Source organism: Miniopterus natalensis, chromosome X (genome assembly GCF_054644295.1).
Source record: "Miniopterus natalensis isolate mMinNat1 chromosome X, mMinNat1.hap1, whole genome shotgun sequence".
NCBI lineage: Eukaryota > Metazoa > Chordata > Mammalia > Chiroptera > Miniopteridae > Miniopterus > Miniopterus natalensis.
The window spans coordinates 80,118,776-80,143,345 of NC_142103.1; the positions used below are offsets into that span (position 1 = coordinate 80,118,776).

Below are 24,570 nucleotides of genomic sequence, written 5' to 3' on the forward strand. Positions count from 1 at the left end.
ATCTTATGGTAGTTCTATTTTTAATTTTTTGAGGAACTTCCATGCTGTTTTCTGTAGTGGCTGTGCCAATTTACAGCACCAACAGTACACAAGTGTTCCAATTTCTCCACATCCTCACCAACACTCATTAGTTTTTTGTTTCTGATAGCAGCCAACCCAATGAGTGTGAGATGATATTTTATTGTGGTTTTGACTTGCATTTCCCTAATGATCAGTGAAGTTGAGCATCCTTTCATATGCTTTCTGGCCACTTGTATATCTTCTCTGGGGATATGTCTATTCAAGTCTTTTGCCCATTTTTAAAATTTTTAATTAAAGTATAGTTGGCATATAATAGTGTATTAGTTTCAGGTGTACAACATAGTGATTCAACATTTATATACCTTATGATGTGATCACCACACTAAGTCTAGTAACCATCTGTCACCATGCCAAGTTATTACAATATTGATTATATTCCCTGTGCTGTACACTACATCTCCATGGCTTATTTATTTTATAACTGAAAATTTATGCCTCTTATTCCCCTTCAGCTTTTCCACCCACCCATCCTACCACCCCCAGATTTGTTTTGTTGTTGTTAGATTGTAATGGATGTGAGAGCGATCTGGCTGCGACATCTGTCACCCCATTGATCACCAGGGTTGATTCGGTTGATCTGGCTGGCTCAGCAGGCATCCCCCTCCTCCCTCCTGATCCATGTTCATCCCTCCCAAAGCTGTATGCTCAGTCAAAGAAGATGACCTTCCCCCAGAGGAGAAGACTGGTCTTAGGCCAAGTGTATATGAGTAGCTGCACTCCCCTGCTAGAACCTCCAAACAAGCTCTGAAGTTGTAAGAGTTCTTCATATATTTTTTACATTAACTACTTATCAGATAGATGACTTGCAAATATTTTCTCCCATTCTGTAGGTTGCCTTTTTACTCTGTTGACTGTTCTTTTGATGCACAGAAGTTTTTGGTTTTGACGTTGTCCAATTTATCCTTTAGCTTTTGTTTCCTGTGCATTTGGCATCATATGCAAGAAATTGCCAAATCCAATGGCGTGAAGCTTCTCCCCTGCTTTCTTCCAAGCATTTTAAAGTTGTAGGTCTTTAATCCATTTTGAGTTATTTTTATATGGTATAAGTTATGGGTCCAACTTTATTCTTTTGCATGCAGATATCCAGTTTTCTAAACACCATTTGTTGAACACATCATCCTTTCCCTATTGAGCGGTCTTGGCACCCTTGTGAAAATAATTATACATTTGCTTTTCTGATTATTTGATTCATGCCTACCTCTCTCACTAATTTATAAGCTCCAAGAGGGTAAAAATAAAGTTGCCTTTGCTCACTATTCTCCCCTCAGTTCTTAGTATATCATACAGTCTCAATAAAAGTTAATTGAATGAGCAAATAAATGCTTGAAAAACACTTTAGCACAGTTCTTGGCACTAAATACAATTTTATTTATTTATTTTTTTAAATATATCTTTATTGATTTCAGAGAGAGGAAAGGAGAGGGAGAGAAAGAGAGACAGAAACATCAATGATGAGAGAGTCATTGATCAAGCTCACAACCGGGCATGTGCCCTGACAGGGAATAGAACCCTGATCGCCTGGATCCCAGGTCGACCCTCAACTGCTGAGCCACGCCTGGCCGGGCTAAATACAATTTTAATAAGCAGGAGCTACTATTGTCATTGTTGTTGCTATTTACCCTATTTTACCCTTTACCTGAAATGCACATTGCTTAATCTGAAAAAAAAAAAAAAAAAAAAAAAGAAAGAAATTAAAACTTATTGCCTCAGAGAAACACAAGAAAGCCAATATCAGGGTGTGGAATGGTTCATGCTTTGGGATCTGGCAGATTTGGTTCAAACATTGGTTCATCTCTTTTCTAGCTGTGTAATCCTTGGCACATTACACAACCTCTCTCCAAGTCTCAGATTCCTCATCTGTAAAATGAAGGCAATAATATCTATCTCATAAAGTTGTTACTTGGATTAAATGAAATATGTGTAACATCTTTGCATAGTGTCTGACATTTATAATAAGCCCTCAATATGTGGTTCTTCTGTTATTTCTTTACAGACCATTAGACTCTCTATCCTTTCCCCTTAGTTTGCTATTGTCTTTTAAAAGGTTACTTTCTTAGCTATTGTCTTCATTTGCAAAACAATTTAAAATAGATAACAAGGGTAAATAAGCTTGAATGGGAAATATTTGATTAGAATACTTAAGGCAAAATATCACTGAGGAGTTCCTATCTGATCTGGGAATTGCCACAAAGAGTCTTTGGAAAAGCTAGTAGTTAATTTTTCTCTTGACCAAAACAGAAAACAACTTATTAGTGCAGATCCTGACACTATAGATTATCTCTATGAGAATAAAGATTTTTCAGGAAAGGAGTCTCCATTTTTTTTAAAGCTATCATTTATGAGAATGTATAATAAGAAGGAAAATATCTCCTTAAGAGTTTTGCAGGCTCATACTGCCAGAAAAGACCACCAGGATCTGCTTCATCCATGCCCTGAGGAGGGTAAATGATTAAACCTACTAGTGCTGATAGGCTTGTATTTCATATTGGTGACTTATTAATCACTTGACCTTTTCCACAGTGCACTTAACATAGTAAATTATACTCCTTTCTATTGAGGTCTGGGTGACTCACATGACTCTTTGCAACTTAGCTAGAGCTGGGCTTAATATAAGTCACCCATTGAACACGTTGCAGCTGATTGTGCATTTTTACCATGTAGTGTGACAGTTTAGTGGCAGCTTGGAAAGAAAGCACCAGGAAATACAGAAAAGGAAATTAAGGAGAGGGTACCAATTTAATTTCTCACTCTACCTTCAAAATCTCTCTTAGCTAAGAAAGAAGGAAAAATTCCAAATGCTGTGTGAGATTTTGTTTCTTCTACACAAACGATAGATAGTAAAACAACTTTCAATTAGTAAAAATAAATTCAATGCCCTTTTTTTTCTGTCCCTGCTCTCTTTGATACTTCTTCAGCTCTGAGACTACTGGCTCTCCGGTCCTCTGTGACAATTGTATTTCTTCTGTTACGCAGTTTCTTCACAAGAACACAACCACTGTAACTGTTTCTTTTGGCTCTTTGATCTCTTTCTAATAATGACTGATTCTCTAATCCAATTCAAGAAACATATAGTCATTTATTTATTTAACAAACATACATGGAGTACTTACTATGTTCCAGACACTTTCTAGGTTCAAGGGTTGAAGGAGAAAGGCTATAACTAAAACAAATAAAAGAGAATTCCAGGAAGTGATAAGGGCTATGAAGCCATTCATTCATTTATTCACGTTCAAAAAATGCCTTTTAAATAACTACTGCATACCAGACACTGTTCTAGATGCCGAGAATTCCTTTCTGTGGACCTGAATTGGGCCTCTCCATGGTGAGCAGTATGGGAAAAGCAGTTGGAGGCAGGAGCCCAATGAGTAAAATGAGGCTGGGTTGATGGGGGAGTGAACTGGGGTGGAGACTGAAGAAGTGGAAAATAAAGGGAGAATCTAAAAGAAAGTTTGATAGAAAAATTGACAAGATCTGATGACTAGCTGAACATGGAGAAAGTAGAGTGCTGAGAAAAAGCCAATGCCAGTATTTGGGTGACTGGGGGAACAGGGACCCTTCCCACCATTCATTCTGCCCTCTCCTGCCTTTTAAAGTGTCTTGATTTTCCTGCCCCTCCATTCTCAGTCAGGAAAATGATTCCTATACCCTGCTTGAGGGAGGGGCCTGATTGGTTAAATTATTCAGTGACTCTCTCTCCCTGACCACAGTAATTGGTTCATGGATGGTAATGTGCCTTAATACAAGGCCAATGAGAGAGAGTGAATCCTACAACAATGGGCAAGATCTACTGAATAAGACTCCTCTTTTCCTGGATGTTGATATACAAGAAGGTGAAGTCTGGAAAGGTGGCAGTATTTTGCTACTTTAAGGTGAAAGAATGGAGCTCGGTGGGGGGTGGGGGGGGGCATCTTGTAGAGCCTAAGGATGAAGCCAGTACCACAGAATGCACAATAATGAATCTGGAAGAAAGTGGATCTTCAGCAACATCATTTGAGTACAACTTTTCAGTTATGTGAGCTGACTTTTCAGTTATGTGAGCCCAAGATTCTCTGTTGTTAAGTTGGTCTGAGTTTTCTGTAACTTGCAAACAAAAGAATCCTGACTATTGAAGTCCACATTAGTGCATAGTACAGTGTTGAGTCTCCAGGAGGTCAATGAGTACTTGTGATCTTAAGTGGCTCAATGAATGGATATCTTTTGGTTAACTTTTAAGTTACATGTTCTGTGTATACAGGCACTGTGCTGTGTCCAAAGGCAATCTTGTTTCTGTCAGATAAAAGTTTCCAGTGACTTGTTTATTGATATTAAAGGAAGAAGGGTAAAATTAATCTTTTGACAGAGATTTACAGAAGGAAACATTTGTATTCAGATCTTTTTCTGTTCCCTGAAGTGTTCTTTTGCATTTGTTATGGTTTCTCCATCCTAGTGATGAAGTCAGCCTTGGATCCTTTTTTTACAGTGAGGTTATTCAATGGCCAGTGTTAAGGAAGTGGATCTTAATTTTTAGGTGTACAAAACTCACTTATAAATATACAGATCCCTGGGACATGCTCCAGAACATTCAGATTCAGTAAGTCAGATTCAGTAGGGCCCAGGAATCAACAGTTTTAACATTTTTTTTCACACACCCCCAGGTGATATGAATGCAGTTGTCACTTTGAGAAACACCATTGTCTTAGGTTACATTCACCCAAAGCAGATCCTGATAAGGGGATTCATTAAGGAACAGGTTCTCAGAAGAAACCTATCGGTGAATGAGAGGAGTAGGAAATGGAAGGGGAGGGAAGTAGGCAAAGTCCTGAGGAGGGTAGCTGCAGTCTGATCCCACAGGGGAGCTCAGGCTGTAAGTAATCCCTTAGAGTTGTCACCCCTCCCATGGGGAAAGGAATTGGGCTTTCACATTCCTGCACTACCAGCCAGTTCAGGGAGACCTAAAGTCCCAGACACTTCCATGTGGGCAAAATGATCCCAGTAGCTTGTGAAAAGTCTTCTAAAGTCACAGGCATGGACTTTGGAAGAAAACATGCTGAAGCTGGGGGAGGGGCACACAGAATAGGGATTGGTGGGGATTTGAGTGGAGCACCTACAGTATCAGCTCAAACCATTTAAGAGATTTCATATTTAGTGCAGGTGTATCTGCATTTTAAAAGTAACTAAGGGACAGTGTGCACCAAGTGCAAAGGGGAGAGTTACTTAAGATAGGATTCCATTCATGATGGGGCTTCGGGGATCTTACTCTACACATAAGACCAGTGCCACTGAAGTCCAGAGTCTTTTAGTAGGTCAACTTTTTAAAATGATTGGTTGCCTTTTTGTTTTGTTGATGGTTTCTTTTGCTGTGCAGAAGTTTTTAGTTGCTATAGCCCCATTCATTTATTTTTGCTTTTAAAAACTCATAGACACAGACAACAGAATGGTGGTTTACCAGAGGGTAAGGGGGCTGTGGGGGGATAGGAAAGGGTAAAGGGGGTCAAATATATGGTGCCAGGAGAATTGACTTTGGGTGGTGAACACACAATACGATATACAGATGATGTATCATAAAATTGCATACTTGAAAACGATATAATTTTATTAACCAATGTCACTCCAATAAATTTAATAAAAGTTTTTTAAAAATTGGAAAGAGCAGAGACCATGCCTGCCTTATTTGTAGCTGCAGCCTCTGTGTCTACCATAGACATTCATTGAATGAATATAAAATAAATGAGTTGCAACATGATATTGGAGTATAAATCTAGTATATGTAACTTTTTCTGGAGATATTAATGGTGTCTTTCATTTGCGCTTAAAGCATCCTGCTTATACCAACAAGCAATAACTTTGTCCCAATTTAAGACTGTCATTTTAAATTTTATTCAGTTATTCAGCAATAATTTATATGCTTAAGTAATCATAGCTACAGGATGAAGCTCAACCCTGAATTGCCTAAATTAACCCTCCACGCTAACCTCTGTGTTGTACTTATGCTAATATTTCTCTAGAGTGTGTTTTCCTCTTCTATCTGTGTCAATTTGAAATTAAGTGAGAGCCCAACAACCTGAGAATGTCCAAAGCAGTTGTGAGGAAGTCCAATACCTCTAAGTCACTGAAGATTTTCACTGACATCTGAGAATCACATTCTCACTTAGCATCAACCCCATCCTGGTGGGTTTTTAGATGGTTCTGATTTTTTTTTTTTTAATATATCTTTATTGATTTCAGAGAGAGGAAAGGAGAGGGAGAGAGAGAGTTAGAAACATCAATGATGAGAGAGTCATTGATCGAGCCCACAACCCGGGCATGTGCCCTGACCGGGAATCAAACCCTGATCGCCTGGATCCCAGGTCAACGCTCAACTGCTGAGCCACGCCCGGCTGGGCTGGTTCTGAATTTTTTAAAGGCCTATCAATTATATACTCAAGGTATATGTACACTGTGATGAAGATATGGAATTATTTTTCTTTTTTCTTTTTTTAAATATACCTTTATTGATTTCAGAGAGAGGAAAGGAGGGGGAAAGAGAGAGAGATAGAAACATCAATGATGAGAGAGTCATTGATCAAGCCCGCCACCAGGCATGTGCCCTGACTGGGAATCGAACCCTGATCGCCTGTATCCTAGGTCGATGCTCAACCCCTGAGCCACACCCGGCTGGGCTGGAATTATTTCATTGATAATTTTCTTCACATTGGAAATACTCCTGATTGGCTGCCAAAGCACATTCTCCACCTGCTTCTCCCTTGCCCACCTTCAAAGAGGAGGCAGGAAAAGTCAGCTATCCATTTTCCCAGCTTCCCTTACAGGTGAGCTGTCATGTGACTCTGTTCTGACAGTGAGATGGGAAAGGATATTTTCTTTCCCTAATAAGAGATGGGAGACAAAGCAAAATGGCCTTGCCTATTCTTGTTGCCTTCCTGATTCCTGCCTTTGAATGCAGTTTGATGCTGGAAATTGTAACAGCCATCTCATGATGATGAAGCAACAAGCCTAAGAATGAGAAACTAGAATATCAAGTATGGCAGAGCGGAAAGAAAGAACCTAGGTCACTGATCACACTGTTGTGTAGCTGATCCAATTTTAGTAACCATCCACCTCCAGACTCCTTGCTCTATAAGAAAGATAAACCCCTCATTTGTTTAAACCACTGTTATTGAGTATTCAGTTATTAACATCTGAACACAGTCTAACTGATGCACCCAGTTACTTTAACATTTTCTTGGTGGAAACTAAAACAGAACTAAATTATTGACACCTGATCATTTATACTTAAGCTTATTTGTTGGCAGAGTATTGGATTCTTGGAAGAAACCAGAGAAGAATTATCTTCATTTAAAAGGTTTGGTCATTTTAATTGCAGAAGCAGAGAGTGGCCACCTCTAGCCACAATGCATGGTACAAGTTCTGAGGGATGTGTATTGCAGGTAACTTCTTTCTGACTAAATACCACACTGGAAGCTGGGAAGTCTAGGTTCAGGTTAGATGCTCAGCTAAATATGTGATCATGAACATATTATTGTCTCTGAACTCACTTTCTCATCTGCTGTACCATTTGTAGGGTGCTTTCTTTGAAAGGAACAGAAAACTCAACTCAAAATGTCTTAAACAATATGGAAATTCCTTTCCCTATATGATGGAAAAGTGTAGAAAGTTGGCCAAACAAGAGATTGATAATGTCTTTGAAGTCATCTCCACCCTGCTGCCCCTCAGTTCCACCTTCATCTTAGGTCTAACTACCTTCATGGCTGCAAGATGTTTAATGGCAGCAACTGAGGCTGCATACTTGTTTATTCAAGGCGAGTGTGGTGTTTGGGGGTTGACGGGGGGGGGGGGGGGGGGGGGGGGAGTATTTCCTATTCAAGGAAGGGAAAGTCCTGAGCTTTGTGGTGATTGTAAGACCTTGAACCAATCAAGGCCAGTGACCAGGGAATGCCAAGAGCTGATTAAGTTAGCTTAATGTGGCAAGGGGGCTGCATTTATTACTTTAATTAATCAGGGTCAACCTTTCCAGGTGAGATGGTTACAATCACACCTCAAACCCAGAGATCCTACCTCATGATGGAGGGGAAGAACGGCTCTGGGAGAGCAACTCCTGCATCCCCCACATCTGTAAATAACTGAGCTGGACTAGCTGACCTCTAAGAATCTTTCCAGATCTAAACAGGTGGTGATTCCATGAGCAGAGTGTAAACCTATCTTTGTAGTCATCTTTCTTATTTAACTCCACTTTCTTTTATTTTATAATTGTCCTTTTCTACCTCTGAACATAGGCTTCTGTGGAAAATAACCCCAAAATGAAGTTGACAAGCCTTGGCATAGCTCAGACTGGGGCTGGGGAAAGGAAGTGAAGCTGACAAGGTGACTTGTGAGGGTCACTGCGCACTTCAGAGCAGAATGGAATGATGCCTTATTCATTAGGCACCAGGTGGACATGCCGACTTGGGGTGAGTGACTTGGAACTGTGGGACCCTCAATGGAGGAGATGTTTCTCAGGCTCTAAAGCTCCCTTCTCTAGAAAATGCCCAAGCTCATTAGGAAAGGAAGAAAACCTCATAAAATTATATTTTCCCTTTGATTTGCATTTTTAAAAGGTTTAGTATTCAAATCCTTAACACTGACAAATCTCTCAGCCTCTTGAGGGAGTGGTCAAGGATTTGCACAAAACGTTTTTGAATAGAAAATAGGCTGTGGGTCTCCACCCATCCCATACATTTTGGTAAATACTATCTTTTCTTTCTTTCTTTCTTTTTAAATTACCACACTGAGAATTTTACCAGATGATATTCTAGAAGCTGACTTATGAACTAATTGGGCACTTCCGCTGTGCAGAGAAACAAAGACTTTTTTTTATTGGTTCTCAACTGAGGCTTATACCTGTCTGATGGCGTTGGCTCGTTCCGCACATGCTCAGTCGGACAAAAATGTTCATATTGAATACAACCTAGCACAGCGGCAACACCCAGAACCTCACTCCCTGGCTGACCCGGTGCATACTCTCTCTAGTTGTATTTTTATCCTGAATTGTCTACAATTTATAGGGAGTATGAAGAGCAGAGTAGGTCCTGGGGGCCTGGGGAGGGCAATACACAAAGGGGCTTAAAGTCTATGTCCCTGCCTTCCTGACCTCTCTCTAGCCTGTCTCTAGCAGGGGGCAGGCGCTGGATAGATTATTTATTGAGTTTGGGCAGAATGCGGGCGAAGCTGTCTCTATAAATTGCCATTTGTTGTTGCACACCTTCCCGTACAGTTTTTGTTTGGTCTTTCCTTGTAGGTGGACGATCCTCCTTTCCCCAGGCCCTGTATTCATTAACGAATGACAATGGCACTAAAGGCATCCGCCGCCTAGCACGGTCTCGAGTGACAACCTCTACACCTTTTTTTCTACCTTTCCCATTCATCAGGACTCGTTCCCAGCAAAAACTGGGAAAGGCTTCCAGCGGTTACAAAAGAAGGGGATGGGGGCGGCCGGAGTTCCGAGCCTCTCCCTGCAGACAGTCGAAAACCCGCATTCCCTAGTGGACCTTTTGTCCCCGGCCCCTTCAGCCGCTTGGTCGCGGAGGTGACGACCCCGCCAACCCCCACCTAAGCGGCTGCCGCCCGCGCACACCGCGGGCCAACTCCCCACCCCTTCACGATCCCCCGGCGCCCGCCCATTCGCCGTGACGTGTCCGGCGGCGCGCGCATGCGCCGCGCAGTCCTGTTCCCTTTCTCCCCCTCCTCCCCCCCTCCGCCACCGCCTCCCGACCGGCTGGAGTGGGCGGGGCCTGTGGGTCTGGAGGCCGCAAGGCTGTAGCGGGAGGAGGGCGTGCGTGCGCGAGGCGGGTGCGCGAGGCTCCAGAGCTAGTCGGAGGCTCAGGCGGCGGAGGAGGAGCTGAAGGCGGTGGCCGCAGCTCCCGCCTGCACTGAGAGCCAGTCCCGCGAAGCCCCCTCCCACTCCCAGGCGGGCGGCGGCAGCCGGAGGAGGGGTAGGAGGAGGGAGCGTCTCTGCCGCCGCCTCCTGGTCCCCAGCGGGGATCTGCCGCCGCCACCTCCCTCAGCGGCGATACTCCCTCCACGGTCCTGCCGCGGCTCCCCCTGTCGCCAGAGCTGCCCCGCGCCGCGCCAGAGCCAGCCTCGGCAGAGGGAGCGGTCGCGGCCTCGCGGCCCTCGCGGGCTGACGAGCGGAGAGCGCGGCGCCGCGCGGTCCCCGAGGATCCGCACGCCGGGCAGCGCGGCCCGAGCAGCGGGAGGAGCAGCGGGCGGGCGGGCGGGCGGCGCCGGGCCCGGGCCGCCCTCACTCCCGCGCCCCGGCCCCGCCGCCCGCGCCGGGGTGGTCGCCCGCAGGAAGGCGCCGCAGTCTCCGGGCCTCGCAGCCCCACTCGAGCGTCCTCAGCACCGAGGGCTCGCGGGTCCTGAGAGGAGGAGGCGAGCCAGGGGCCGGGCACTGAGCTCTTTGGCGCCCCCACCCCCGTTTTTAGAGCCCTCCACGCTGCGGCCGCTGTCCCCTCCGGACCATGGCCGACGACGACGTGCTGTTCGAGGATGTGTACGAGCTGTGCGAGGTGATCGGCAAGTGAGTCTCCACGCGAGGGAGCGGGAGTGTGGGAAAATGCATTTCAGTGATGCCGGGGTCTTGCCGCACCCGTACCCGCTCCGGGCCTGACCCCTGCCCTCCATCCCCTCCCCCGCCCTCGTCCTCCTCACCCCTGAGTATTTATAGACGTGTACCTGGACCTCCTGCCGGGAGGCGGACTGGGGGTTCCCAACGGTCGGTGGAGGCCCACGAGCCTAGGACGGCCACCCCACGAGGCGTGGAGCCGGCTGAAATCTGCTGTCTGCATTTTATCTGACGGTTGCACAGGGACGTGGCCGAACCGATTTTATAGTTGCTTCCTGGGAACAGTTGGGGTTATTGTTACCTTGCGTGTACCATAGACTATTAACGAAAAGAGCAGCTTGCATTTCCTTTGCTTTCGTGGAGAGAAAGAGAAAGAACGGCCAGGGTTTTTAATTGTGGGGTGTGTGTCTATTGTGCAGGATATTAGATAGATGCCTTTGTGTTCACCCCATGCCCGGATAGGAAGGGGTCATTTAAGACAGGGTGGGTTCGTTTCAGCAAATTCCTCACCTGGTGTAGACAAACGTGGAAAGAGTTGGGGGGATAGGAATTTTTAATGCCTCGTTATGCAATGACTGTTAAATCAGTGTTCGAGGCTTCCCTCGACTGTTGTTTAGGATGGTGGTTAGCGTGGTAGAGCCGTCTGCTTTGAGTCACCGAGCTAGTCTAGAATATAGAACTGACAGTCCAAATGCTCATCCTTTCATCTGTGTTGTATAATTACACTAGGGAAAAGCAGGGAATCAGATTAATCACAGTGCTGATTGAGAATTAAATCTGCAGTTCCTCATCTAATTGTCCATTCCTTAAATCTGTTTTGAATAGTTTCCTTTTCATTCTTGTCAAACAGTATTCCAAGTGCACAATCTTGCTAATCTGCTTGTGAGGGAAATGCTGGCAATCTGAAGTTGATTTCCTAGTTCAGTGTGTATTCTGTGGCTTTTGAAGTTGAGGAGATAAGATTTAAGAGCAATTTTAGCTTATTTATGGATTGCTAGATAGCGATCATTGAAATATTTTACCTCTTTTTGAAAGTGGTGCTTTATTATCTATTTTAAGGTCTGCAGTTGGGAAATGAAACCAAGACCTTAGAGCAGTTGGCTCTTTCTCTTTTAAGTTGTCTGCAGTGCTGGATTTCAATTTGGTTAAGTGCTGATAACTCATTTTTTTTTCCTTCTATGTTGAGGTATTACAATATTGCCTCACAAGGTGATTGTGGATAGAGCTTGCTACACACTTTCCTCAGACTCAGTTGATAAGACGACATGTTACTCCTTGCCCCTATTGTTTGTTACATGACCAGACTGTGTATTAGAAGAATATCCAAAAGTGATTGTGGAAGTGCCCTAGAGCAGCGCTGTCCAAAAGATATAGAATGTGAGCCATATTTGTAATTTTACCTGTGTAAATTTTACTTGTATAAATTTTCTAGAAGCCACATTTAGAAGATTAAAAACAAATAGGTGCAATTAATTTTAATAAAATATTTTCTTTAACCCCATAGATCCAAACAATGATCATCTTAACATGTAATCAGTATAGAAATTATTAATGAGATATTTTACAGCCTATCTTTCGTACTCAGTCTTTGAAATCCAATGTGTATTTTATACTAACAACACATCTCAATTCTGACACTAAGCTATTTTTTCAGAGGAAATACTTGATGTGTATTTAGGTTTCATAAAATTTGCATTTGCAAAAGTAGAGTCATATGCTCAAGTTGTTCCAAACATACCTAAAAGTTTTCTAATAACAGAATCAGGTATCGCTTTCTAAATTTAAATTTAAATGAGTTAAAACTAAATAAAATTCAAAATTCAGTTTCTCAGTTGGACTAGCCACATTTAAAGTGCTCAATAGCCCTGTGTAAATAGCACAATTCTAGAGAGGCAGATATGTCAAAAAAAATCCCCTTGGTTTCTTCATTCTTAACACCCAGTAAGGGTGAATTAGGTGTTTCCCCAAAGCCCCCAAATGATTGTGTGTGGGGGGGTGAATGATGTTTGTTATGTCTTAGTTATATTTGATTTAAATGAGCCAGCCAAGTCATAATTGGAAACTGTGAGATTAAAATGTTAATTATATTGTGATGACGGAATATAGCCATCATTGAATCAATGTTAGGTACTAGTTCTGATTCTTTAAGGTCTGGAAAAGTGATGATATTGCTCTTTGGATATCAAAAAGAAGTGGTCAGCATCACATTAGCACAATCAATATTCTGCCGACTTATAATTGATAGAATATTCTCAGGAAACACTTCTGATAGGACTAAATTCATCTCTTCTGTTGCTTCAGAGCTGCATAAGGAGGGAGAGCAAGCTAATTTTGAGGTGATAGGTAATCTCACTACCTTAACTACTATGAGTATGAAATCTCATTCATATCCTACAAAATCTGACTTGGTCAGTGCCATTTACAGCATTACTTGCAATAATGAATTCAGGGTAGCCTTTGTGGTAAAGAATGTAATGGGTTCCTTGTCCTGTGTAAAGGTTGAAGGTTTCTCCCTTAAATTGTCTCAGCATATATTGACCTGGAAATTGAAATTCACTTGAGATTTTCTTGCAGGGACCTTGACAGCATACATTTTAACTTAGAATTTGTTCAACTTTGGATTGAAACAGAAATGCCTTGAAGATGTTCATTTGTACTGAAAAGCTTTTTGTTGATTTCTATCCAAGTTCTCTGGAATTGTGATTTTCTTTTATGCCAAATTAGTATCACAAATTGGTTTTGACCCCTAGGTACTAATAGGTTTAAATTTTCACTAAGGTACTTTAAAATAGATCTCACTTTTCAAGATCAGCTGAACACCCACTGACTTCCTACCTCACCACTCTCATCCACTATCTTCAAAGGAATCACGTGCCTGATTCCTTATGAATGTTGAAAAGATGCTATCTCTTTTTTTAAAAAATTAAACTTTCCCCATGTTTCTTATTTTTGAAAGTCTTACAAAAGGTCCTTTGAATGCCTATTGTTTCCATAACATTTTCCTACCTAACATCTTTCAAGCAATCGAAACAAATCTCCAATGATGGGACCTTATCATAGTCCCAAAACTTTGTCTCAGCAAATGTAGCAATGACTGGAAAGGAAAGGTGTTATGCAAATATAGATAATTGGCTAATTTTTTTCATGGTCATTTACTGTATCTTTTGTAGATTTTTAGTTTTATAGGTAAGTAGTATACAATCAGTAATATTACATGAAGGAAATTGTAAGATGATTCATCCAAATGAAAACATAGAAATGACTACCTTCATAGTACAGCAGTTTCTGTGAAAGCAAATAGCAAAATGCACACAGTTTTCATCTTGCATAGGCTGAATATTTGCCCGAGTATTCAGTAACCTGTAACTTCTTACTTTCTAGCTTTGGTAGGACACATACTGAAATTGGAATGCTGCAGCATGACCCTGACTGAAGGATGACATGTAACACATGCTGTATTTGTGAAGCATGCTGTATTTGCTTACACTTCAAGAGTACTTATCATATTAATTACAGTTACTTATTTATGGATCTCTCTAGTTAATAGGGAGCTTCTTGAGGGCAGGGGACATATCTTGCACATCTTTCTCCATTACTTAACATAGTGCCTGCAATGTAACAGTCTTCATTAGCTATGGAATGAATTGAGTGGTTTTAATAAAATCTCATTAAAAGGCAAAAAGCGTATTTATCAGCCTCAGAGCAATTATTGTCTGAAAAGGCTGTATTAGTTTAAAGTAGTGGTTCTCCACCTGGCTGCATATTAGAATTACCAGGGGAGCTTTTTAGAAAGATCAATTGCCATGCCCCTGTGTCAGAGCAATGAAATCAGAATCTCTGGGAATGGGTCCTGGTCATTGATAATTTTTTTTAAGCTCTCTAAATGATTCTAATGTGTGGCTACAGTTGAGAGTCATTGGCTTGTGTATGTAATGTTTTGGGACTGGCTTTTCAGAGGCTTACAGTTTTTTAAAAGTAGAATGAATATTTTGGGGGGAGATATTGAAGCCAAAAGAATAAAACATGGATTTTATTTTCTCTGCACTGTGTTTCTGCACCCTGTTGTGTAGGAATTTTGTTTTAGCCTGTGTTTGGCTTTGATTTCTTGGGTCTTTTAAGTCTCACATTGATTCATGACACTCATCTAATGATAGCATGATGATTGTCTGATGGTTGGAACAACACAGAACAAAGATTGCTTCAATAACAGTTGATGATGGCTATCCACTAGAATGACTCACTTTAATATTAAGAAATTTATCAATTTAGTATAGATTGTGTTTGCACATACACTCACTAAAGAGTATGGTTAAGTTGCTTATATACTTTAAAGTCCATACTTGTGGTTCCAGTAATGCTATTTACCAGAGAAATTAGTTAAATGCAGCCTTTATGTTAATACTGGATTAATAATATGTAAGTATATAATTTAACATAGAGAAAATTTTAGCCTTACTATTTATACTAATTACTAAGGCTTTCACACATGTTGATTGACCCACTGATTTGGTTTTCTAGTACCACGGTGGGGGAGGGGGTGGATACTACATTATGTTGGAACATCTTTCCTAGAAATTTTATTTAGACATTGTAAGTAAACTAGTTTTTTTGTTAGGAAAAGGTCAAGTGTGAGCCTGAAGGAACTAGGAATTGTCCGGAAATGAGTAGTTATTCCATAAAGAAGTGCTTTATCAACTGACAGTCATATAACAAGGTAAAAGAAACACAATCTCCAACTAACCTGCTGGTGGCCCAGAAGGATCTAAACTGTGGGGCTTAAACGGATGTTCCACAGAGGAAAAACCTGTTAAACATAGGGTGTGGATTCTTATACACAGCAGGCCTTATTGGGAGTAGGTAAGCAGTGTTGATCCTGGTGATGAAGTTTGATTCTGGTACAATTTTGGATGGAACTGAGCTACTCAGTTGCTTTTCTGCATTTGCACAACCTTCTCTGAGTCTCGTCATATCTGCTTTTTACAGACTGCCTTAGGAATTGGAGTTTCTGGAAGTGTGGTTTGCACGTTGTCTTCATAAATACTTCCTGTGATTCCCTTACCTTCCATGACTGTGACATGCTTCTATGTCCTTGACATACACAGTTCACTCCCCTTCATTTTCCCCTTGTATCTGCAGCAGTTTCACCTGGCAATATCTAATGTTCCTTAAATTGTGTTCCTGGATATTTCTTTAAATTGAAAATTCTTTTGCCATATCCAGTTGTAGCTCTACTCAAGAAATTAAAGAAGCAAGTATAGCTTATTTTTTTAGATTGTTCTTGAATTAGCTCATTTTCCTAAATGTTTTCACATTTTAAATGTGGCAGAAGCACTGTTTAAAGGAGCTTTGACATAAGATTGTTTAAAAGGGAAAAAAAAATCTTTATAACTTAATGCTTACTTCAAAGGGGATTGACATGTATGCCTTCTCATGTTAGGTGTTTTACTTGTATTATCTCCTCTACTTGTACCCATTTTATAGAAAAAAACCCCTGAGATTCAAAGATGTGTGAGTAACTTGCCCAAGATCACATGGAATTCCAACTGGTTCTAAAATCCATTTATTTCATGATGTGTTGGGTTTCCTTAAAGTAAGGCACATGTCTTTAGAGTTTATTTACTGCAAATTTTAATTGTTTGATTTTCTAGTTAAATTTCTTACCTCTTCAGTAGAGGTTCCATACTACTATTCATTGTTTCATCAGTTTCATTTTTCTTTTGATCTTTCTCTTTAATGAAATATCAGCATTTGTCACCAAACTAGTAAGTATGCATTGTTTAGCAATGGAAATATATAATCTTGGCCATTCATCCAAAATCTAATTTGTTTTGAAACTATCTCTAGCCCTTTTATAATCCAAGTTTGCCCTTCCAATTCCCCTGCCCCAACAGCCAGAATAGTTGATTAATTACTTCCAGCTTGCCAAACCAGAAGTAATGAGGTTTCAGAGAGAGGTGTTTTTTGGGAATGGGGTGGGGTGGTTTCCACAGGGTAGTTGTTCCTATATCCTGTTATAAAAATACTGAAATTGTTCTCTCTGACTCTGAAAACCATATACTGAACCACAGCTGCTGAGTTGTAAGCATCTCAGCTGTCAGCCAGCACTGCACACCTACATAATCAAGTGACTGAATTACTGCTGCAGAACAGGCACCTGACCCCAGCCAACAAACTGATGGGGTGTGCGGCTCTCACATTTGGGTTTTATTTTTTAGTTGCAACTGACAGTACAGACTCTAAAACTACCAACTATCGCTCTGGATTTATGCTACAGGGTTCAAGGCGCTGTAAGACCTGCTCTCCATTCTTTCTATCCTGGGAATGGGTAGCCCCGTTTCAACTGAGTAAAATGGAATTACCTGATAGCCATTGTGATACTGTAGTATGATTGGTTGTAGAGCCCAAGTCAGTATTGGAAGAGTCTCTCTTTGACTTTCTATACCAGGAAGATTTCATTTCTAAAGCTATTTGACTCTTTTTCTATTACTTTATCAATTATCTAGTTTTTTATGAAATAAATTATAAACATGACTTAAAAATATAGATGATAGGCAAGTCTCTCTCCATTCTCCCACCATCTATAGCCCCCTTCTCCAGAGGTAACTGTTGTCCAGTTCTTATGTACCTTTGTAAGGTTTTTGTTTAAAAAAGAATGGGATCTTATTTGTACACTATACTAAAATATTCATTTTCAGTTGAAAAATAGTATATTTGATGGCCTTTCCATATCCATCTATGTATCTGTCTAACTCTGTCTCTTCTTAAACTGCTGCCTAATAGTCCGTGGTGTGGATTGGTACGTTGCCTTTGAATTAAGCGCAGGCCTATTTCTAAGGGGATATTTCTGGAAATGCCTGACTGGAGTTTGGGTGAGATACCTGGAATGACAGTAAAGATTTGGAAATCATCTGTGTGGAAGTGAAACTATGAGTGAATGAGTTCTTATGGGTTGACTGAGCTGGGGGATTGTGGTTTGGAGTATAACTCACACAGAATAATCAGAATAGCTCAGCATCACAGAAGTTTCAAAGAGTAAATGCCAGCACACTCTGACTGGGGACCAAGAAAAGGCTTGTCTTTAACAGAGATAAACACTTTTAAAGCATCTATCAAGATGAATGTAATGTGTTAATATTTGGTTCATAGTGTGACTGAAAAGCAAGGATCTGGCTTCATTTCTGGGAATGTTGGTAATATACTATCTCTGTAAATATTTTTCAACACCAACATATTTAGGGTTAAAAAAGAGTAGATAATTTTTTCACTATAATTGTGTTTTGCAGATCGTGATAGCTGGCTTTTAGGTAAAACCATTTGGTTTTCCTAAGATTGGGTCTTCATGATTCCAGAGCTTGGTGTATAATTTTTTTCTTTCTTTCTTTTTGTTTTAAACATCTAATTTCAATTAAATGGAAACCTTTAATGAAATGACGAACAGCATTTTAGATACTTTAAGTTCTTGATATTTGTCAAACCTTGTTATTTTCTTTAATACTTCCCCTATAGGGAACATAATTCTTTCTTGCCTCAAAGTTTTCGGTCCCAGTTGGATAAGTGCAGTACTCTCCTCCCCTTTCACATTCTTCTTTCCTACCCCCAATGAAATTTGTTTATTGCCCTTTTTTTAGTTGTCCACACCCATTCACAATAAGAATTTATTACTTTATTGCACCTAAGCCAGTTTTTTAAAATCTAAGTGCATATTATTTCATTTCAGCATCTTGTGTTCTCTTACTGGGCTGTTGCACATTCTTTTTTTCAATCGTTTTATTTTTTTTAATACATTTTTTTTGCTTTGAATATTTGAGTCATTTACAGGTAGGAATGATGATTGTCCCCCTCTTTTGGTGTAGTTTAATAATATCAAATAAATACTATGTTGAGTCTGTATCAGGCTTTTCATTTTAACCCTGAGTTGAGAGTATTTTGGTGTGTTTTAATATATGATGAAAGTATTATTATGTAACCATATGCAGATGTAATGTTTTTTTAAAACACTCTTGATGTTAGAGGTCTCTAGCCTTGCTCTGAAATCCAGATTACCATTATACTGCTGCTGTTTTATAGAATCTAATTTTTGTTTTTAGGAAACTTCATAGGTTTTTGGCCTTTCTGCTTGCCCTTGGTATGTACTTTCCCCAAACATATGGATCAACATTGCTTTGTAGCTTGTAAGTCAGCCCCCTATGATGTGATCTGGTAACCTTTGGGCACAGTGTGGCCATTTTCTCCTTATTTATTGAAGGAATGATAGCTCCTTCACAAGCCATTTGCATGGATTAGTGATTGTAAAGTGCAGCATAAGTATTTTTTATTTCTAGAATGTCTCCGAGATACTCAAATTACTTTTGGCAGCTATGTAGATAAGTTTACACAATTTCCAAATGTGCACTTTCTCAGCACTTAAAACACAGACTCTATTACGTAAATGATATCGTGAAATGAACATTCTTTTCTACCCCATGCATGAAATTTTTAGTTAACATTTATTTGTTCATTTATGTATTCATTTCTAGCTGTGTGGTCCTGGGCAAGTTAGTTAACCTCTGAGCCTCAGTTTCTTTATCTATAAAATAAGGGTGATAGAATATACCTTGAAGGGGTGTTGTGAGAATTGAATATAACATGATCTATATAAAATGTCTAACGGTTGTTATTTTAATTGCCATTAATATTATTATTCACCAAATACTCAAGAATCTCTCTGTAAATGGGAGAAGTTGGCAAATAGTTCATATCTAATCTAACTAGACCTTAAGTCCTGTTATGGCCAGGGTCATAACTGATTTGTTCACCTAGTGTCCTCAGCATAACTGGGTAACTGGCACGTGGTAAGTACTCATGAGTTGAAGGAGTGTGTTAAGTGAGCAATCCATAGACTACAGCCACTGCATAGAAGTAAGTTGGAGAAATCTTTACAGAGGATGTGAAGTTTAAATGATTTGTTGGTCTTCTTGGGTAACTCATTTAAACTCTTTAAGTCTGTTTTCTAATTTAGAAAAAGGAGTGGAGGAATACAGGTAGAGAAAATAAAGAAATCTTTAAAAAGTTTTAAAAATGTTTATTCTATTTTATTTCTTAATTAATAAACCTCATTTTTAGAGCAGTTTCAGGTTCTATTTTCACACAGGTACTATATATAAGAAATTCATGTAATAAGTGTAAAGTTAAAGTTTTCAGGGACAACTTTAGGAATTCTTTGATTTCTTTTTGGTTCTCAAGTTCTATGGCTTCAGTGCTCATTATATGTTGGACCAGATGTTACATTTTTTGTATTTTTCTAATTTAACCTTGACCACAACCCTTCCATTTCAGGCATTCACCCCCACCCCATTTTATAGATGAGAAAACTAGGAAAAGGGAGATTAGTAATTTACTCTGCGTAAAGTGGCAATAAGAAGTGGCAGCATGGGGATTCACATCTGGGGGTATACGTGACCCATCTAAACACCTGCTCTGCAGTGCTGTTTTACTGCTTGTAGTTCAGTATGAGCATAAACTGTTTGTTTTTTTAAGGTGTATTCCTAAATATTAGACTTTTATATTCTGATTTTGTATGTTTTAGCTGATTAATAGAATGCCTTTCTTGGTAACATACTTGAGATATAATTCACGTACCATACCATTCAGCCATTTGAAGTATACAACTCAGTGCTTTTTAGTATATTCACAGAGTCACGCAACCATCATCATAATAAATTTTTGAACATTTTTATCACTCCAAAAAGAAACCCTGTATACTTTAGCTCTTACATCCTTTCCCTCCCTTGACCTAGGTAACAACTAATTTACTTTCTGTCTCTACAGATGTGCCTATTCTGGACATTTCATATAAGTGGGATCATATAATATGTGGTCTTTTTGGGACTGTTTTTCTCTCTAAGCATAATGTTTTCAAGGTTCATTCATGTTGTAGATACATCAGTACTTTATTCCTTTTTAAGCCCAGTGATATTCCATTGTGTGAGTATACCACATTTGTTGATCAGTTGATGGGCCATTTGGGTGGTTTTCACCTTTTGGCTATTGTAAATAATCCTGCTATGGACATTCATGTACAAGTTTTGGTGTGGACATATTTTCTCTTGGGTATATACCTAGGAGTAGAATTGCTTGGTCAAATTATAACATTTTGAGGGATGCCAGACTGTTTTCCAAAGTGTCTGCACCATTTTATATTTCCACCAGCAGTGTATGAGGGTTTGAATGTTTTTAGTCAGGTGAGTACTATCAGAGTTTGCCTATAGAGTCTGTTCAACACATGAATGGGACATAAAGCAAATTTTATGAGTTGTTGACCAACATTTTTATCTCATGAGCATATTTGTAGTTATTTTCAACAATTTTAGGTATTATAGACAAAGAGTTGGCAAACTCTCTGTAAACTAATAGATAATAAATATTTTAGGGTTTGTGGGCCATATAGCGTCTGTCACAGCTATTCAACTGTGCCATTGTAGCATGAAGACAGCCACATGAGAACAAATGAGTGTGGCTGTGTTCCAGTAAAACTTTATTTACAAAAATAGGTTGTGGGATAGATTTGGCTCTTGGAATATAGTTTGCTGATCCTGTCATAGATTAAAAATGAAACCGGAGCTTATTGTCTAATGCCCATTCTTGTTTACCCTCAAGGTTGGTACGTTCTTTCTATGGTCAGAGTAGCCCCATAGTGAGTAGGTTGTTTTTGCAAAATGTAAAAATATTAAGACTAATCTACTGAACTGTTTTCACTGTTAAATGGGGAAATGCTATATATTTAGTAATTTTTCTTTCTTTTTAAAAAACTGCTTTTGGATTCCCTTTTTGATCCTGGGTTAAAAGGAAGAAAACCATCAAAATTCTTCTAAGTTGACTAGAGGCAATATACATGTAGAGTTCCTGGGGGAAAAAAAATTATTTCCTTCATTCTAGCTTAGTGCCTGTAGAATGGATGAAAATAGAGCTGAGAACATACTAAAAATTATCAGAAATGAACTATTTAAAATATCAGATTTAATAAAGTTAGGAGGGAAATCGCTAACTAAATCTCCATTACTAATTGGAGAGTTGTGATATGCCATCCATGTCTATTTTATGACTTCACCAAGAGCCCCTGATAGAGTAATTATTTGGGATTAGGGTGTGTGTGTGATATGTAAATAAAACTTCAAATATTATTTTATATCTGACATCCATTTTACTCAATATATTTTGTGGTAGTAGACATACACTATTTAGAGTGCTTTGCAACTTTTAAAAAATTGTCATTACTTCTTATGTACATAGGAAAGAGTATTCTTGGGGGTTATAGATTTCATAATTTGTGTCACCCCAATAAATTTAATTAAAAAGACTGTTCTAGATTATAATTATGTTAAAAGGGGGAATTTTGTATCACAGCCTTTGTCTTTGCATTTGGGCATACAGCAGATGATTTAATTGTTCAAAATGTGTAATTTCAGAACTGAGACAAGGAAAATCACAGAATATATATTTAGTAAACAGCCATATACAGGATTTATGAATATTATAGTGTTCTTTTATGTAACTTCCTCAAATTTTATTATATCCACATCTAACAGCAAGCAAAATGAGTTGCAAAGAGCCCTGGCTGGGTGAGTGGTTCATTTGGTTGGAGCGTCATCTCATCCACCAAAAGGTTGTGGGTTCAATTCCAGGTCAGGGAACAAACCTAGGTTGCAGGTTCAATCCCTGCTTGGGGTTCGTACAGGAGGCAGCTGATCGATGTTTCTCTCTCATATTGATGTTTTTCTCTCCTTCTCTCTCTAAAACTAGTAAAAACATATCCTCAGGTGAGGATTTAAAAAAATGAGGTGGAAAAATCCTAAAGTTGTAGTCAGTCTGTGATAGGATTGGGCACTGAATCTAAATTACCTAAATTTACAGAACAGCATTTCATCTATTAGATCACATTACTTTGTCATGTGGTGGGAAAGTGATAATGTTGGAATCTATTTAGACCACGTACTTCGATGAAAATACTTCTTAGGTTGGCTTCAAAGACAATAAAAGGTGTTTTCCTAAGATAATCCTCAGAAAGTATTATTTATATTGCACTATTTGGGTTAGATATTTTTGCTGAATTCCAGCTGAGCCATTAGTTCCAAAGCAAAATGGTTAGCCTTTATTAATATAGAATCTTACCTAGTCTTCTTAAGCTTAATATATCATCTTAACTGGGTTTTTGTTCCAACAGTAATATATGGCATTGAATTTGAAATTATCTTTTTAATGAGTAATTTTTCTTTAATTTAGTCCCTTGTAAAATAATAACTTAAAAAACAAACAGGAAGGTGTTTTCACTGAGGACTTTCTTTAATTATATTTCAGATAAATTATAAAAAATTGTTCAGATCACAGTTTAATCTCACATTATAATCAACATATATAATACTTTTAAATGCATGCTAATAAGTGGAAAAAACCCTCTATTGACCATATGTATTGAAGGTTATGCTTCTTGCCTTCTTTCTTTTTTAAAACATGTCCCTCTTATAATGGGTATGAAAATGATTTGTGTAAATATCTATTCAAATGAATACACTTTCATTATCATTATTGCAGAAAGAGCCTGGGATCTGGAGGGGGAGCATCTAGGTTTGCTGCTGTACGTTTTGGATTATCTCCATTCATAGTACTCCCATTGTTGAGTGTTTGTATTGTACTGCTGGAAGGAATCACCACATTTCCATAATCTGTGACCTACTTGCACTAAAGGTCGAGTGTGCTTTAAATTGCTCTCTGATTAAAGTTCAGGCTTCTTGGTTAGACTTGCCCGGGTGGCCTCAGAATTCGGCCCACGAATGTGAATATGGACTTGAAGATCTTAGAATATTTTTCCCCATGAAGATACATTCATAGACATAGTCCTGAAAAGATACGTATAAGTTGGATTTGATAAATAGTTTAAAACTTACCAGGAAATATATTTTAAGGAAAATTTTTAAATAATTGTGACAGATCACTAGTTTGTTTTCCTCAGTTTTTTCATCTTGTAAAAGAAGGGGATAGTAAAGGTTATATTATCTACCTCATTGGATTCTTTTCTTAAAATATATCTTTATTGATTTCAGAGAGAGGGAAGGAGAGGGAGAGAGAGAGATAGAAACATCAGTGGTGAGAGAGAGTCATTGATAAGCTGCCTCCTGCATGCCCCCAACTGAGGATCAAGCCCACAACCGGGCATGTGCCCTGACCGGGAATCGAACCCCGATTGCCTGGATCCTAGGTTGACGCTCAACCGCTGAGCCACACCCGGCCAGGCCCTCATTGGATTCTTACAAACATAAAATGACAGTTCTTCAAAAGTCTTATATGTATTATTATTTCGCTTTTATCGAAATCAGGCACTTCTAATTAGAAATGGGCTTAGTTGAATTTTCTTTGATTTTGCAAGAATCATTTACCTTTGTGTTTAAAACTGATTTTATATTCATGTTTGATTTCTAGAGCTTAATACTTAACTCTTTATATGACTTAGAACATGTTAGGTGAAAATGTTGAATAAAGAGATTTGGATGAATTATGTGTATTTTACTGATGGGACAATGTTTACACTAAAGTCAAAGCAAAGAAAAATTCCCAACCGGTGTGTTTCCGTTGCTTCTCTTTAACTTATTTCATTTTATTTGAGCTTTGAAGTTTGAAACTTACTACACGTAACAAATTTTTGTTGCCAAAATTAGGCAGCTACTTAAAATATTGACCTTCCTATTTAGTAAGGTCTAGAGCAGTGGCTCTCAAAGTGTAGACATCCTGATCATCAGCAGCATCACCTAGGAACTTGTTAGAAATGCAGATTCTTGGAGCCCCACCCCAGCCCTACAGATCAAAAGCTCTGAGGATGGGACCCAGCAATCTCTATTTTAACAGCTCTCCAAGGTATTCTAAGGCACACTAAAGTTAGAGAA

At 39.3% G+C, this 24,570-nt stretch overlaps 1 protein-coding gene across 5 annotated transcripts in view; it reads left to right on the forward strand.

The window, feature by feature from the left end:
- The first annotated feature begins 10,362 nt into the window (after positions 1 to 10,362).
- The window catches only part of CASK (calcium/calmodulin dependent serine protein kinase), a 372,464-nt gene continuing 358,256 nt past the window's right edge, over positions 10,363 to 24,570 (forward strand). For 4 of the 5 annotated variants that reach the window (XM_087829364.1, XM_087829366.1, XM_087829365.1 and 1 more), the window contains exon 1: positions 10,365 to 10,612. In XM_087829364.1, the coding sequence (XP_087685490.1) occupies positions 10,554 to 10,612 (59 nt within the window). In that variant the 5' untranslated portion in view covers positions 10,365 to 10,553. Of the gene's footprint in view, positions 10,613 to 24,570 lie in introns of all 5 variants that reach the window. The other variant, XM_087829368.1, reaches the window with a different exon arrangement.